General features: G+C 41.3%; 1 protein-coding gene across 1 annotated transcript in view; it reads left to right on the top strand.

Annotated features, from left to right (window-relative positions):
- c8b (complement component 8, beta polypeptide) overlaps positions 1 to 18535 on the top strand; it is a 97649-nt gene that overhangs the window by 21679 nt on the left and 57435 nt on the right. Inside the window, 7 exon segments of the mRNA XM_056265837.1 lie at positions 5366 to 5505; positions 6009 to 6107; positions 14301 to 14432; positions 14513 to 14632; positions 16053 to 16091; positions 17256 to 17315; positions 17528 to 17587. Coding sequence (XP_056121812.1) covers positions 5366 to 5505; positions 6009 to 6107; positions 14301 to 14432; positions 14513 to 14632; positions 16053 to 16091; positions 17256 to 17315; positions 17528 to 17587 — 650 coding nt within the window.

Here is an 18535-nt window from a genome sequence, read left to right as displayed (position 1 = left end):
CAACGAAGGGAGATGCCCAAGACAACGCTGTCGTTTTCTCCACGTCTGCGATTTCTGCGGCGGCGCACACGCCCGCGTGATATGCCCAGTCAAAAAATCTGTCAATAAAAATGCTGAAAACTATCTCTCGACTCCTGTGAATGTTTTCCGTCTAGCCGAAGAATTATCACACCACCCAGATGCCAACTTCACAAATTATTTACTGACAGGTCTTAATCAAGGCTTTAAACCCGGTGTAGAAAGCCATCCCACGCAAAATATTATCTGCGCTAACCTTCAGTCCGCCTTAGCAGAGCCCGGAGTAGTAGATAAGCTAATTAAAAAAGAAATTGAATCCGGTTTCATGATCGGTCCATTCGAGGCCCCCCCGTTCGACAAATTTCGCATCAGCCCCATAGGCGTGGCTACCAGGAAATTCTCCGGAAAAAAGCGGCTGATAATCGACCTTTCAGCCCCCCATAATTCTCCATATCCGAGCATCAATAGTCTCATCCCCCTCGAAGAGTATTCTCTTAACTATCACGATATCGAACAAGCCATAACCATGATTAAAATAGCTGGACGAGGCGCATGGCTTGCAAAAGTAGATATCTCCTCTGCTTTTAAAGTAATGCCAATCCACCCCGATTCATGGCACTTATTCGGCGTAAACTGGCAGAAAAAGTATTATTTCGCCGTGCGCTTAACTTTCGGCTGCAAAAGCAGCCCAAAAATCTTTGACACTCTCTCTGAAGCCATATGTTGGATCCTTTCCAATAATTATGCAATTCCTCAACTTCTCCATCTGCTCGACGATTTCCTAATAATTTCACCTCACGACATCATCCCCGAGGCTCACCTCCTCATAGTGAAAAAAGTTTTCGCCGAACTAGGGATTCCGTTAGCCCACGAGAAAACATCGGGTCCAACTACATCCATCGAGTTCTTGGGCATCAATCTGGACTCAGCAAAATTCCAGGCCTCACTGCCTAAGGAAAAAATCGATCGCATCATTTTAATCGCATCCAATTTTACAGACAGCACAGATTGTTCAAAACGCGAACTTCTCTCGCTGCTGGGCCACCTAAATTATGCGATGCGCATTATTCCACAGGGCCGACCCTTTATCGCGCATCTCCTAGCCCTCTCTTCATCTGTTCATGGGCTGGAAGATCGGATCATCCTTTCTGACGAGTCAAAAAACGAGCTAAAATTATGGATTAATTTCCTCAATCAGTGGAACGGCTTAACTTTTTTTTACGACGACTTTATCTCTCTCCCCCTCGATATCAAACTGTTCACAGACGCAGCTCCCTCGATCGGCTTCGGCGGCTATTACCAAGGACGCTGGTTCGCGTCTCCCTGGCCCCCTCAGCTCCTGGACACACCCCAGGCTTCAGCCTCCTCTGCCCTTTTCGAGCTCTACCCAATCGTCGTCGCAGCTTCCCTATGGGGGAAAGAATGGTCAACCAAAAGCATCCAAATCCATTGCGACAACGAAGCAACTGTACACTGTATCAACAAAGGTCGTTCTCGCTCACCTGTGCTTATGCCACTCCTCAGACGCCTCATATGGATCTCCGCATGCGACCAGTTCTTAATAACTGCAAGTCACGTTCCAGGGGCTCAAAATCAAATTGCTGACTCTCTCTCCCGTTTCTCTTTTCAGAAGTTCAGGATGCTGGCACCAGAAGCAGACCCCACTCCAACTCCAGTACCTCCTTATTTTCAGCTGATCTTCCCATAAACCATCCGCTAAAATCCCTCCTGGACACGTCCATCGAATCCATCCTCCAAGCCGTCTCTCCCAGAACCCTGCAAACTTATTACACCGCATGGAAATCGTTCAAATCATTCCACCTCTCTCACAACCTGTCGTTTCCCGAATTTTCTCTTTTAACAGTTACTTCATTCATATCTCATCTTCATAGTATTAAAGGTCTCCAAGCCGGATCCATTAAAAGCTATCTAAGCGGCATTCAATTCTTCCATAAATTAATCCACGGTAAACCTACACCTGCAATAAATAACTCCCAAACGTCCCTTCTAGTTAAAGGAATCCAAAGATCCCGCCCCACGCGCCCAGATACCAGACAACCAATCACAATCGATATACTCACCAGATGCATCTCATCACTCCGTCTTGGATACCACTCCATCAACACCGCATATACATTAGAAGCTATGTTCATCCTAGCATTCTTCGGTTTCCTCCGCTGTTCCGAACTGACCATTACTTCCTTATTCGACCCAAATATCCATCCCTCCATTTCAGACCTCCAGATCGTAGATAATGAAACCATATCATTTTTCATTAAACAAAGCAAAACGGACAGAGATAAAAGAGGTCACTTCGTTTATATTTTCAATCTACAAACTCCCATCCAACCGTACCATGCGCTTTTTAATTACCTGCAGTATAAACGTTCCTCGTCCAAATCCCCACTCGACCCTCTTTTCACTAACGACTCCAATCATCCAGCGACGAGATTCTGGTTCCAAAAGCATCTTAAAGCAGTCCTCATCAAATCCGGCGTCTCAGCAGAGCATTTCTCTAGCCACTCATTCCGCATCGGAGCAGCTACCACAGCCGCTCAAAAAGGTCTCTCCCAACAACAAATCAAAACCCTCGGTCGCTGGTCATCGAATGCCTTCAAAACCTATATTAGGTCTAGCCGGTTTTTCATCAGAAATGCTCACCAAGCCCTAACTAATTAATGATAATTATCACCTGCTGCGCCTCATTTCAGTTACATCCGTTTACACCAAACCTTCCGATTACATCTGGGCTCGCCGCTTGCACGCTCGCTTAATATTCATAGTGTACGTTTTTCAATCATATGCAGACTCCCCCGTTCGCACGCAGCGATGACTCACCCGTTCGAAGGCCGGGTTCCGTCCCCCTTCCAAACGCTGGTTGAACCTCCCGTTCGAATTGCAGTGAGAGTCTGCCCGTCTTAGTCGTCGCCGGACGACCGCGCTCGTGTCGCCAGGCGGGCTCCCCATTCGTCGGGACGTGAGGGGTCTTTCCCGTGCCCCAGCCCCCCTTCGAAGCGCCGGTCGAGCCCTCCCGACCGAGTCCAGCGGCCGCCCTCCGTCCAACCTGGCGAGGCTTACCCGTCCGATGCCGTGAGCATATAAGTTCCCGTCGGACGCTGCGAGAGCCCTCCCGGGTGAACGGTTAAACTCGTCCACAAATTCACGCTCGCATAATTCTTGCGTCAGCGAGCTGTCAGTTCAACTGCAGAATGGGCTTATCCGTCCGATGCCGTGAGCATCCAAGTTCCCGTCGGTCGTTGCGAGAGCCTTCCCAGTCGAACAGGCAAGCTCGTTCCTTGGTAAATACATACCCTTCACTTTTTGGGGGGTTAAATTCTACGCTCGCTGTCCTTCGTTTATCTGGCATTTTGGGGAGTACTCTGGGGTCGGGCCGAATTCTGAGCTCGGAGCCCTCCCCCCGGACAGCAAGCCAAATACGCATTATAATATTACATCTGATTTCATTAACATGTAAACTCGTGAAATGAAGTTTTATGTAAACAAAGTTCGGGAGGAGCATGTTCAGGTAATCATCCAATCAGCGCAAGAAGAAGCCAGTATAAATAAAGCCTTCCCTTACCTCCTGTCTCATGACTAATTTCTCAGCATCCCACCACCACCCCTTCACCCCACATTCGGCTGGGTCCGCTCATAGTTACCTATGATCTCTAAAGTTATGGGGGGAGTACTCTGGGGTCGGGCCGAATTCTGAGCTCGGAGCCCTCCCCCCGGACAGCAAGCCAAATACGCATTATAATATTACATCTGATTTCATTAACATGTAAACTCGTGAAATGGCTTTCCTGAGGTAAATGTAACGTTATGTGACATTGTAGTCTACTTCAGCTATTTTATTGACCTCTTTCCGCGGTTGAAAAACACTGATTGGTCGATAATACAGTATGTATGAGGCATATACATTTCGGTAAGTTACTGTATCTTTCAACACACACCTATTGATCATTCGTGTTTATTTACTATTAACTAGGCTAGTGACGAGAGATGATAGATCACGTGCCATTTGAACTGAGGCGCTACAGCGATCTGTCACATTTAAAAGCGCCAAAACGGTATTTATTGTTAGAGTTTATAACTGTATTTGTGACTGAATTTGATTCCTTTTGCGACCTCAAAAAGTGTTTTCAACAAACTCAGCATCAACAGCTGGTGATTGTATCAGGTCCATGATATGCTTCACAGTCTCAGGATCCAGAAATGAATCACTCAGTGCTGTAGTACAGTCTCTTAAGTGCTTTTTCTACGTAACCCTCTCTTTGACCCGTCATTTCTTCCACAAAGTAATTGTCCATTTTCTTGTTTGCTGTGTGTCTCGGCTTTGGGGTCGTGGATCTACTAAGCAGCCGTGGCTTTCCCCCACACTTTTGTAAATCACTCATCACAACGAAGTTTCTGCACACACTCTTTTAAACTGGCCACAATGCCCAAACAAACACAGGCCCAGACCTGTCAAAGGGTCAGTGTCCTCTCTCTACAGAAGCTTATTTGGTGGATCCAACAATGCCAGCACTTCATGCACAAGGTTCACAAAAACAGGCACTTGGGAGTTGGTTCTCATTGGTTTTCATTCGCAGCTCTGGACCATGAGCTTTTACAGAATCAGTTTCAGTCAGAAGAGATGTGATCTCATTGAAATTATTCAGAACGACGGACACTGTGGCTAAATGGCCTGTTAAGCTTTGTTCAAGAAGCTGTTTGAGTCTCTCACCGTTGTAGTGCAGAGCTATCGTGGGCTTCTTGCAATATTTCTACAAGGCGTTACACACGTTTAAAAAAAATCCAGTACAGCTACCTCCGCTGACATCACGTGTACTGCACCAAATGTAACTGATTTTTGATTGTATAGTCCAGAAAATAAAGGAAAGGGCCACCGCCTCCTTCTGCCATGTTGTCAAAAGCATCCAATTTCCCATGTAAAGGTTTTTGATTCCCCACCCCCCACAAAAATAGCCAATGACATCTGTTATGGAAGACACATAGTACCTGTTCTTTTGTAGCTGGTCTGCGTTTAAAAGAGTTGAGATCTCTTTTCCATCAGCATTTACCAAATAAAATATTCGGTAGTTGTTGAAAATTGTCCCTAGTCAGCCAAGATATATATAAAAAAGGAATTTTACTTTTTAATTTTAAAAAGGAAGATTTGTCAAAACATTGTCAGAAAGTAATGTCATAGTGACCAAAGCGTTTATCACATTACCACACAATGATCCATGTGCACATATGCATGCTAAATATCCCAGCATAACACTATCTCTAAGGGTTAAAGGTGACATGATACATCAGATTAAATGAATTAGACTCACTCCATCTATCTCTCCTGTTTGTGTAGGTCAGGATCGCAGCGAGCAGGTCCTGGTTCAGCGCTTCAGAGGCGATGGCATCAGGTACAAGGCCAAGCTGATTGGGATTGATGATGTGACGACCACACGTGGAGACAAGCTGTGTCAGGACTCCATGATGAAGCTAAAGGTAAAGACTCGGCTGGATATAAGTTGAAGTATTCCCTACGGTCTTGTCTCAGTGTTGAAGACTCAGTGTTGATAAATGTGGACATATTAAAGGGTCTGAATACTTTCTAAATGCACACTCTATGTGTAGCTAAGCCATTTAGCATTGCTTTGAGACAGATCGAGGTTTCAAACCTGCTCCAAGTGACCATGCAATGTGTTTAGAATTGCTTTTAATAATTCAACAGAGTGAATAAAATAATCTGTTTCTTTTCTGTCCTCAGAAGTCAGAGAAAATAGCAAACTAGACTCATCCCTTTCAAATGTTTAAAAGTTTCAAAAGTGCTGAATGAGTAACAAGAGTGACCTTACAAACTGCAGAACAGAACACTATGTACCATATACAAAGCATCACCATTCAAAGTCTGTCAACATATTGCTGATAAAGTACCTTTACACTACGTTTTTATCCTTGCTTGCTTGTAATTCTTCTCATGCTCATGTTTTATCTGTGTATTGCTGCAGGGAATTGCTGCCTCGGCACGATCAAAAGGAAACCACAAACAGAGAATATTCCTAACTGTGTCTTTTGGTGGAATCAAGATTTATGATGAGAGATCCGGGGTAAGAGTTTTCTAGTTTTATTAGTGTTGTTGTGCCAGGTAAACACTGCTCTGATTCTAAAAAATAATTTCCTGATATCTGGCAATTATGTAAGCAAGTACTGAATATCAGCATGACTGTGATTGATCTGTATAGGAGACAGCAGGTAATCACAGCCATGCTGATATTCAACACTACAGCACAATCCTGGGTTCAGGTCAAGTCTTTTAGGGCGCTTTTCAGGATTTTTTTCATGTGGAACTACTTTCTTCTGCAGAGCAAGTATGGACTTGCTACTGCCAATAGATACACAGACACACTGCTGTGAGCATGTATGATATGCATACACAAACATAAATCCTGAAGCAGATCTAGGCAGGTGGAGCTGGGGGAGGTGGAGGGTTTCAGAGGAACTTATGGGCTAGTTTACAGAAAATGCTGAACCAGGCTATTTAAATGTTGACCAAGGAACCTCATTGGCTGCTGAATCAGCAGAGGCCAATCAGCTTGTGTCGTGCTGTAAATTATGTGATTGCGTGCCGATTACATGTAAGATTACATCTAGACTTTCATGACTTAAGTAGATATGTCTGCAACACTAAAAAAAACAGTTGGAAAGGAAGGCATGTTTACCACTGTTTGTTACATCACCTATCGTTTTTCAATTGTACTCATTTGGGACCTGAGGATACTAGTTGTTGCAGTTTTGCCAGTTTACCCATTCATTATTGATACAAAATCTAAGTTGCACAACAGCCCATGGCTGTCGTTGTCTGTTTCTCCTCTCCATGATGCACTATTCTAGCCTGGATGCCAGCCCGAACCCCGCCTACAACATTTTTTTGGTTGGGAAGTTCGGTCTGGACTCGATCCATTGAGGAGTAATTATGATCAGTTCAGAATTAGTCAAATCAAATTGCCAGGGCGGGCTTTATTCGATGATGGACAGATGATCTGCAGTTACGTAATCATCCCGTTATCAAAGAGCGCTTGGGTTGAACTGGTTTCCCTCAGAGATGACTGCAGCTGGAGAACTGAGATGTAGAGATCCCGCTATCGCGTCTGTTGTAAAATAAATCGACAGCGCATTCATTTTAAAAGATGAACAGAGAACTGCAATCAAGGCATTTGTCGATCGGAAAGATGTGTTTGCCGTCCTTCCTACGGGATTCGGCAAAAGTTTATTTTATCAGCTGGCTCCGATGGTAACTAAGAAGATGGGACGCAATGAAAACCCTGTGGTCGTTGTGGTTTCTCCTTTGGTCGCACTCATAGAGGACCAAGTAAAAGAAGCAACACTCTTCTACTACTTCTCAATTACTACTGAATCAATTACTACTTCTTCTAGCGTGTGTGTAGTTGAGTTCTGTTGACAACTATGCTATGCAACTATGTAGTTGACTTACTCCGTTGCTCTGATTGGTTGTAGGTCTATCCAATTGAGTGCAGAGTTTTTTTCCCCTGGTTCGGTTAAGACACGCCTCATAATCAAAGCCCTATGGAGCAGTATCAGACTCACATCTGACTAGAATATGAATATGACGAAGTCAGGCTAGCGCTATTCGTTTTCAATAAGGACAAATCTGGACTGCAGGCCAGTCATACACACACACACACACTGTCTATAAAGCTCTGGCACATGCAAATTGATGCATGCCATGGCATTTAAAAGGCATAATGTTATGTTGTAAGGTGTGTTAAAGAATAACGGAAGAACTGAATCCAGACAGCAATCTTTTAAAGCATGGGAGCATGTAAACGGATCATCTGAAACTCCATGACTGAACTGAGCTACTTCTAGTCTCCTTCCACGTCTCAGCTCATTGGGTTACACTGCTATCTATCGGTCATTCACAGAATCACTGTACACACACAACGCACATCAAAGGCTTGGGATGGATGAAAAACATGGCTGTAAAACCCCTTGTGGGCTTCACAGTTTGGAACGATCTCTGTTGCGTTTAAGGAGATTGTGAATCTCTGTATGACACAGGCGAGTCTCGCTGCAAACCCACAGAGGACGGAAGGATGCTGAATCAAAACTGATTTGTCCTCAGTGTCAATTCAATGACTTTCCTGCGTGTTGAATTGACTGATGAATATTAATGATGTATTTTGATAAGCTTCCTACATTACTGGCAGTGATGCACAAACACAGCTATACAGTGCAATCAGAAAGTGCTGTCTTTTTCAATCTTCAATTTCATCTTTATCAAAAACCAGTGGAGCCGGTAAGATGGCGGCGTGAGAAGTCGTAAAGTTTTCTGCTCCTCGCGTTTCTTATTATTTAACGACTTATTCAACATTTATTGGGTGACATAGTTTGAACTACTATTCGCGATCCTCAGTAGAATCATGCCGAGAAACAACACTAAAAAGACGGCCGATATTACTGAGGTTGCTGGCGATTTGCCGAGTGTGGACGAGGCCGCCTCGAGCCAGGATGATATCAGAGAACTCCTTGGCGGGATTAGATCTGAGGTAGCGGCGCTCAGAGTGGAGATCCTTGCAGAGCTTAAATCATCTATCTCTGCGGTGAAAACTTCATTACTAGAGCAAGAACAGAAACTGAAGGATGTGGAAGAATCCCTTACCGACGTGGATGGTCGCGTTACTGCCCTGGAATCTATGTGCTCAGTGCTGTCGAAAGATAATGAAAAACTGAGGGCCAAACTCGATGACTTGGAAAATCGATCCAGGAGGAACAATATTCGTGTGATCGGTATCCCCGAGGGCTCCGAGGGTTCTCATCCTTCTGCATTCATTGAAACGCTGTTACTCGAGGTATTCGGTGAACAGTGTTTCTCCAAAAAACCGGAGGTGGACAGGGCTCACCGCTCTCTAGCTCCCCCGCCGAAAGCTAATCAAGCCCCCAGGCCGTTCATCGTGCGAATGCATCACTACCAGATGAGGGAACTGATTCTTCGTTTGGCACGAGAAAGGGGACAGGTGTTATACAAAGGATCGCGAATACACTTCTACCCAGATGTCAGCGCCGATGTTGCAAAGCGGAGAGCGGCATTTAACCAGGTAAAGGCTGAGCTTAGAGGAGCGGGAATTGAATTCGGCCTCCTTTTCCCTGCGCGTCTACGGATCAGCATTGATGGAACGAAACAATTTTTTGATTCTCCGCAGCGGGCTTTGGAATTTGTGAGGGGGATTGTCCCCCCTTCAACGAGTGAGTAGGAATTCACATCACTGCAGATAATGTAGATCTACGGGACTCCACCTTGGTTCCCGCTGAGCGCAGGTTCTGTATGGCTCGAGTGGGTGATGAGAACGAAGAGACTCATTTAAGTTTGTACTGATCCACACTCTTTTGTTCATATAAATGTCACTTATTTTTGCTATTTCAATAGCAACTTAGCTTCAAGGAGCAGGAACACGAGCTGGTGAGTTATGGTTCGTAGTATACCAGCAGATGTTTGTTGTTTGAGGGAGGGGGGCGGGAGGGGAATCAATGGGTTTTCTTTTCTTTTTTCTTTCTTTTTCTTTTTCTATTTCTTTTCTTTCTTTTTTCTCTTTTCGTTTCTTTTTTTTTTTTCCTCTTTTTTTCTTTTCTTTCTCTTTTTCTCAGCATATGTTGTTCGGAGTCAAGGTGCTCATGCGTTGTGTTGTAACAGATTCACTATATTTGCCTTATTCATTTACAACTACTTTCTGATAACATGTCCAACTTTAATAAATGTGATGTAAATTTTATAACATGGAACGTTAAAGGCATGAACAATGTCATTAAAAGAAACAAGATTTTTTCTCACTTGCGACAATTAAGCGCAGACATTGTTTTTCTACAAGAAACCCATATTCTTAACTCAGATGTAATTAAACTTAGGCGGAGTTGGGGGGGACAGGTATTCCATTCGAGCTTTAATGCAAAAGGCAGAGGCACTGCTATTCTTATTAAGAAGAGCATTTCTTTCACCAGTGAAAAGGTTATTAGTGACTCCTCTGGTCGCTACGTTATCGTCACAGGGCGCTTACTCGACAGACAAGTTATCCTTGTTAACATTTATGCCCCAAACTTTGATGATAGCAATTTTTTCAGCAAAGTCTTCACATCTATCCGACCTGCTGATGATTATGCTTTAATTATAGGTGGGGACTTTAACTGCGTTCTGAACACAGCACTGGATAGATCCTCCTCTAGAGTCATACAGCCTTCTAAGGCAGCTATAAACATTAAACATTTCTGTGACCAATTTGGATTATTAGACCCCTGGAGATTTCTTTTCCCTTCCTCCAGAACATTCTCCTTTTTCTCTCCTGTTCATCACTCGTATAGTCGCATTGATTTTTTCTTAGTGGATAAGAGTATCATGCCCCTTGTCTCATCTAGTAGGTATCATAGCATTGTTATATCTGATCATGCTCCTTCCTCTTTTGTGCTTAGTTTACCAACTCAGCATTCTTCTTTTAAACCCTGGAGACTAAATACTTTGCTTTTGGCAGATGAAGAATTCATTATTTTTCTAACTAAAGAGATAAATATGTATTTGGAGCTAAATGACAGGCATGGTATATCTAGATCTGTATTATGGGAGGCATTGAAAGCGTATTTGCGGGGCAAAATAATCTCTTTCTCCTCTTATGCTAAAAAGCAAGAACTCTCTAAACTCAGAAATATTTCAGAAGCTATTAACAGGTTAGATGAACAGTACGCCATCTCTCCCTGCCCTCGCTTATACAAAGAAAGAATAAGTCTTCAGTCCGAGTATAACTTGCTGTCAACTGCACATGAAGAGAAGAGGTTGTTAAAAATGCGGCATACATTTTATGAATTTGGGGACAAAGCCAGTAAATTATTGGCTTTTCAGTCTCGTCAATTAAATAATTCTAAAATGATAACTCATATTAAGGCCCCATCTGGATCCATGGTACATAATCTGAAGGATATTAATGACAGTTTTGTTCATTTTTATTCTGCCCTATACACTTCAGAGTACCCAAATGATTCTGCAATTTTAGATTCCTTCTTTAAAGAAATAGATTTACCAACTATTAATTCTGACCTTAACTCTGACCTAGGCAGACCTGTGGCTGCAGCAGAAGTCGCGCAGGCTATTGCGGCAATGCAGAGCAGTAAAGCTCCGGGACCTGACGGATTCCCGATAGAATTTTACAAGAAGTTTACAGCCTTACTGGACCCGCTTCTTGTGGCTGTTTATAATGAGTCGTTCAATACAGGAACTCTTCCCTCAACGCTCACACAGGCCTCAATTTCTCTTATCCCAAAGGAGGGTAAGGATCCTACTCGTTGCGAATCATACAGACCAATCTCTCTTCTGAATGCGGATTTTAAAATTTTATCCAAAATTCTTGCGTTACGCCTTGAACCCATTGTCCCTACTATAATTTCGATTGACCAAACAGGATTTATTCGAGGCCGTAACCCATTTAACAATCTACGACGACTATATAATATAATATACACAAATTCTCCCCCAGGCGAACTTGAAGCAGTAATCTCCCTCGACGCTGAAAAGGCCTTCGATAGAGTAGAGTGGGAATACCTTTTTAACACTCTTAAACAGTTTGGTTTTCCTGCAGACTTAATCTCGTGGATTAGATTGTTATATACCTCCCCGACTGCTTCAGTGCACACAAACAATGTATACTCTGAATACTTCTCTCTGCATCGAGGCACCAGGCAAGGGTGTCCTCTCTCTCCCTTGTTATTCGCCCTATCAATTGAACCCTTGGCTGCGGCCCTCCGTCAGTCAGCAAATTTTAAAGGTATTACGCGGCATGGTACAGAGCATAAAATTTCATTGTATGCAGATGACGTTTTATTATATGTATCAAGCCCAACCTCCTCAATACCTCAAATTATTTCACTAATAAAGGAGTTTGGCAAGTTATCTGGCTATAAGCTTAACTTGAGTAAGAGTGAGTTTTTCCCGATCACCCCGGCCTCTTGTACAGACTCTTCCTCTATCCCGTTCAGAGTAGTACGTGAGGGGTTCAAATACTTGGGTGTGCAAGTCACAAGATCGTTTAATAATTTGTTTAAGGCCAATTTTTGTCCACTTTTGGATCGATGTAAAAATGATTTTGTGAAATGGTCCTCTCTGCCCCTGTCTTTAGCAGGTCGTACAAACCTGATCAAAATGTCTGTTTTACCAAGGTTTTTGTATTTATTTTCGAATATACCTGTTTTTATTAGGAAGAATTTTTTACTAAGCTGGACAGTCTAATCACCTCCTTTCTGTGGGGGAATAAGACCCCTTGTATTAGAAAGACATTTTTGCAGAGATTAAAATGTCAGGGAGGGATGGCGCTGCCTAATCTTTTATTTTATTATTGGGCAAGCAACGTTCAAAAAATAATCTTTTGGCTATCTAGTGTAGATCCTCAAAATACCCCTTTATGGGTGGAAATGGAACAATCATGTGCTAACTTCAAACTTAGCTCACTAATTTGCTCTTCACTCCCCCTGGTGGGGAAAAATTATATCTCCGCCGCCAATCCTGTACTGACTCATACTTTAAAAATTTGGGCCCAATTTAGAAGACATTTTGGTCTGCAATCAGCTTCCATTCTAGGTCCTATGGTCTCTAACTGTCTATTCCCACCATCTTATGTGGACTCTGCTTTTCGTGTCTGGGAGGAGAGGGGGATTAGGCTCCTAAGAGATTTATATTTTGATAACACTTTTTGCTCTTTTGAAGAGCTTGCACGTAATTTTGCCTTACCAAGATCACACTTTTTTAGATTCTTGCAGATTAGGAGTTTCATCAAGAAAGTTTTTGCCCCATTTCCAGGAATACCCCCTACCTCGCCTATGGATACATTGCTTAATCTGAAACCGCATAGTAGAGGACTCATTTCAAGCATATACTCTATTATAACATCTATAGATCCACAGAGCTTGGATGAGATCCGCAAAGCTTGGCAAAGTGATTTAAGGAGAGAAATTACAGATGGAGAATGGGAAGGTGCTTTGAATCAGGTGCACTCCTCCTCACCCTGTGCGAGGCATGGCTTAGTTCAATTTAAGGTTCTTCATAGGCTTCATTTCACTAACTCCAGACTAGCTAAGATTTACCCGAATGTTAGCCCTGCATGCAATTGGTGTTCGCAATCGCCTGCCACAACTGCCCATATGTTCTGGCTCTGTCCTAGATTGGAGGAATTTTGGAGAGGGATTTTCGAATCATATAAAAATATGTATGGCATCCAGATTGACCCAGATCCCTTAATGTGCATTTTTGGTGTTGCTCCCGAGGGTATAGAACTCAGGAAAGATATTCGTTCTGTTATTGCCTTCACAACATTACTGGCAAGGCGTTTAATATTATTTCAGTGGAAAAAGGCAGACCCTCCCACACATAAAAGCTGGTTGAAAGAAGTGATGTCTTACATTCAACTCGAAAAGATTAAATACATGATTCGAGGTTCGAAACGTAAGTTTCAAGACACATGGTCCCCCTTTATAAGATATTTTGAAGAGCTCCCCTGCCTCTAAGATGGAATAATCTGCCTCAATGATGGAATAATCTGCCTCAATTTCCCCTTGTTATATCATTTTTAAGTTTTTTTTTATTTTTTATTTATTATTATTATTATAATTTTTTTTTTATTATTTTTTATTTTTTGTAATGTGTATGCCTGTTTTTTTATTTTTTATTTATATATATATATATATATATATATATATATATATTTAATAAGTTTCTGTTGAAACCACTATATTATTATTCTTACTATTTTTATTATTATTGTATCATTATTTTTGTTATCTGGACAAGTAGCTTTATAAAGTGTGATTTATATATTTTATGAAGATGTGCCAATTCTTTTCGTCTCTCTTGTCATATTCTGCATATTGACTATGTTTCATATTATATGTTTCATAACTGCTGCCGAGCTTTTCATGCTTAAAGAAAACTTGTGGACTATGCAAACGTGGAATACTGAATTTCTTCACTGTCACTGCTGGGAAATACCCCAGTTTTTTTTTTTTTTTTTTTTTTTTTAAGCTGTAGGGGGGAGGGGATGGGATGGGAAGATGATTGTAATTGTTACTGTTAAAAACCCAATAAAGAAAATATAAAAAAAAAAAAAAAAAAAAACCAGTGGACTTGTGAATAGAGGCTGTTTAAAAAATATATATATATATATTTCACATGAAACCCTGTAATATGAAAATGGTCTTGTTTTAGTAACTGTTCCTTACATATATAATGATGTGATAACATCCCCAATCCTCAGGTCTTACAACACCATCACTCTGTACACGAAATCTCCTACATTGCCAAAGACACAAGGGACCATCGCGCCTTTGGCTATGTGTGCGGTAAAAAAGGCAACCACAAATTTGTGGCAATCAAGACAAGCCATTCGGTTAGTTGTTAATAATCCTAAATTAATATTGCTTGTTAAAAGTGGGACTATTTCCTTTAACCTCAGTTATCCTCTTGTAGGCAGAGCCGGTTATACTGGACCTGCGTGACCTTTTCACCCTGGTCTATGACATCAAACAGAGGGAGGAGTCACAGAAAAAGGCTCAGAAGGACAAGCACTGTGAACAAGCCATCTATCAGGTAAGATCACGAACTAAGTCAAAAACGTCATTTATTAATTGCTGATGACTCTTTCTGGCAAAATTCTGAATGTATTTCTGCTGTCCATAAGCTTCACGCCATACGAGGTTTCCAGAAATGACAGACATATAATTCAATTATGATCATTCCAGAGGGTGTTTTGAACAACCATTTCCTCGGACACAATTGCTGTAAAACATTCCTTAAAGAAAACATTGACAACTTATTGATATCCACCTATCCATTTTGCAGAACGATTGATCTATGTAGGGCCGCAGTGATACATGGCCAACTTATTGAGATGGCTCAGAGATTTATCAAAGTTTACAACTCCTTTTAACTTGACTGCAGGCTGAACAACTGTCCCACTGTTAGGACTGTATACCAACATGTTAAGAATACTAAAGAATAAGTTTCCTGTAAATTATGTTTACAGCAGCACAACTTTTACTGAAGATAGTGGGATCTTTCAGTTTCGTCACTTATGTCACTGAAGATTTTGTAGAGAGGCGGAAAAACAAACTGTTTATTTGTGATAACAACTGTATCCCTTAAAACTAATCTTTGATCACCAAAAAGACATATTTAAGAGTTTTTCCCCTTGAAATGTTAGTATTTGCGGTCCTATGAATATGCAAATGCCCCGCCTCCACTCACTCACTCAGCTCAGAGATCCACTGGTTGACGATCACACGTTGATCTGATTGGTTACAAGGTCGTTTGTGACGTCAGAAACACCAGCGATTTCACACCGTGTTTTTGAGACTGTCTTTGGTTCACTGCAGTTTTAAGCAGAAAATACTCAGCAATGCTGTCGACTTATGAATTTACACATGGTTTGTCTTAAAGCATATTAAAAACACCACATAGACACATAAACAACATTTAAAGCTTGATTTTCAACACCGGGACTTTAAGTCTTTCCCCGCCATTGACAGAAATGGTCTTCAATCCATGTTTTCACTGTTATATGGTAGGGGGCGCTGTTACGCAGGTGAAGAAGCAGAAACAAATGATAGAAGATTACTTACGCACATGTAAAATATCGTGATCATCAAACATTAAACAACATATAAATCAAAACTCCCTAACGTTGCTGAATGAAATGTCGAATCCATGAAGAGGAACGACTGTGAAACTTTGAGGGGTGTTGATGATCTCGATCTACTTCATCTGTGGACGAAATCTTTGACAAAAACACGATTTCCTCAGCTTTTAGTTCAAAATGATGTTTTTTTTTATGAAATTTACCCAGGTTCAAGTGTTGATTTAAAAAAATGCAACATTTTTTTAGCAGAGGCTCTGTTCTTTCTTTTAATTTATTGCATGTTCAGATTGCACACAATATTCTGGGGGCCATGAAGTTTTTGAGAAAAATGCCACTTCCAATAATGCCTGTTTTTCTTAATGACTGACACAGACGATTCTGGAAGATGAGATTGATGATCCAGTCTATCAGGTGAGTAATTGTCAATCTCAGTTACCATAATCTTAATCTGATTTTATTAAGAACTGGCATTCTATGTGATTTTATTTTCATTTAACTCCTCCATTTAAGTGTTGCTGATATTGTTTGCACTTGATGCTTACACGACTTCTGTTAACCATTCAGCTCCTGTCATTGGCAGTGTATTGATATGCAGTCATGTTTTGTGGTTGTGTGTGTGTGTTCTACTGAGAGTCATAAACAGCCCCACTGGATGCACTGATGTGTTGAACCCAGTGCTCTCGCGCTCACACTGAATACAGACAACTTTAACCATCATTTTAACATCCACATTTGATCCCCAAACAGAATCCCTAAGATAGAAGCTCTCACAATTGGTTTAGTTAAGCTTTGAAGCATTTGCATCAGTTTGTGATGGAAAAAGTCCAGTGTTTTTCCCCGTTGAATTATATAATTATTGTATTATATTATCAGAGAAAATGATTGCCCATACGCTACACGACTTCCAAAGTTGTTGGATTGCTTTTCAATTTGCGCCGATGTCAGTTCCAGTCAAAGCATTTGTATCAAAGGCAGGTCTAGATATTCAACTTCTAAATGTCTGTCGGGCATCTCTCAGATCATGTCTTTGACACTTCACACATCACTCATGTGAACTAGACATGATTTGCCTCTGATTTCAAGCTTTCAATCTCTATTAACTGCAATCAGGGCTAACAGTGTGTCGTGTGTGGGCAGTATTAATGAAATTGTTGGTAAAGTATCAACTTCTCATATTTGTAGATAGATGTCTCCATTACATTAATGGGATATTACTAACAAACATACATTAAGAGTATAGAGAAGCATCTCCGATCACTTTAGGAAAATTTGACATTGAGATTTCTGACTTTGATTGCTGACTGGCATCTCTTCTGAAAATGGGAGACTTGTGAGATTACTGAGGTCTTTTTTGTGAGAAGTAGGAGAAACCACAGAAAAATAACTAAGAAATGGACGAGATATTGTTGATTTTCTATCCTGTGGAAATAAAGAGGGCCACCCTACAGTTCTGGATAAAGATACACAATAATTTTTTTTATGGATAAAGAGTCATCATTGAATGTTCTTAGTGTTGTCTCTGTCTGATTGGTTCCATATGGGGCCTTTCTCATTTTCTTTCCCAACTCCTTGTAGTACATTGTGTTTGAAGCTGGACACGAGCCCCTCCACCAATCAGAGGAGAGCGTTTACCAGGTACTTCCTCGAGCCACTCCCCTCTTCGCCCACACTTCTACAGATATAGCATCACAAAGAAGGGAGGATCTAAAAATAGATTTCCTCTAATAATGTCTCCCCAAATTAAACATTTAAAATATCCAATAATCTGTCAGATGCTCTAACATACCTACAATACACATAGCCTTTTGTGCAGGAGCCTTGTGTTGTTAATTCACTATAATTTTTAGGTCCCCACAAGTCATCAGAAAGACGGGATCTATGATGTTCCAAAACACCATCTTATGACTGTAGGTTCTCTCATATCTCAAACATTCGTCCCTTTCCTCCATCAAACAAACCTCTCAGTGTCCTCCCCCCTTCTTCGCTTTAAGATCTCAAGGGATTATTTCTGAATCCCATAGCGAATTGAAAGCGATTACTGTACTAAAAATACTTCTTTGTTCTTGCACACCATGCGAGTCTTTCATTATACGAGGGAAATGGATGAGGGGGGAATAAAACAGAGGTTTGTTTTTGGGGTTCACCTCTAGAATGGATGCACTGCATGGATTTAGAAAAGGTTTATGTGACAATTGCAATGCATTATGGTTACACTTTATTTCGATTGTCCACTTTAGATATTATACTAACTATAAGCAACTTTCAAGTACATGTCAACAAAGTTAGTAGAATGTCTGAACTGGACCATTGAAATAAGGTGCAACTTACATTAATGACAAGTATTTTTAATAAAGGTTTTTTGGACCCAATGAAATAAAGATGATGATTGGCTTGAACAACAACAGTCATATGATTGAAAATTTCAGAAAGATGGATTTCTAGAGGTTATTATTTTATAACAATCTTATCAATTAAGATCCACGCATACATTGCACAATCCGAGACAGATCTAGGATAGTCAAAAACAGAGCATTGCTTTCACCAGAATGAATCCATGTTAAATGATTGTTATCAATCCATTTCACAGAGTGTTATTGCTTGTCTGTTCATTCAGTCGGAGCCTATCGAGTGCCTGGAGCTAATCTGTGCATAAATACCAGTCACGCTTCTGCAATGTTTGCTCACACGCGCCAAACATTGATCTTGCTTGAATCTTTGAGTCTTCTGGTGTGATTTGCAACATGACCATTGTGTTGGTTTTCTTGTTTTATGTTTTTCATACACATTGGGTTCTGGTTAAACGGTCATTGATCATCCGCCTCATTGCTTGTACCTTCAGTTTCGTTGTTTTAAAT

This window comes from Rhinichthys klamathensis, unplaced genomic scaffold (genome assembly GCF_029890125.1).
Source record: "Rhinichthys klamathensis goyatoka isolate OS25496 unplaced genomic scaffold, OSU_Roscu_1.1 h1tg000011l_1, whole genome shotgun sequence".
NCBI lineage: Eukaryota > Metazoa > Chordata > Actinopteri > Cypriniformes > Leuciscidae > Rhinichthys > Rhinichthys klamathensis.
This window is presented reverse-complemented; position numbering and strand designations above follow the sequence as displayed.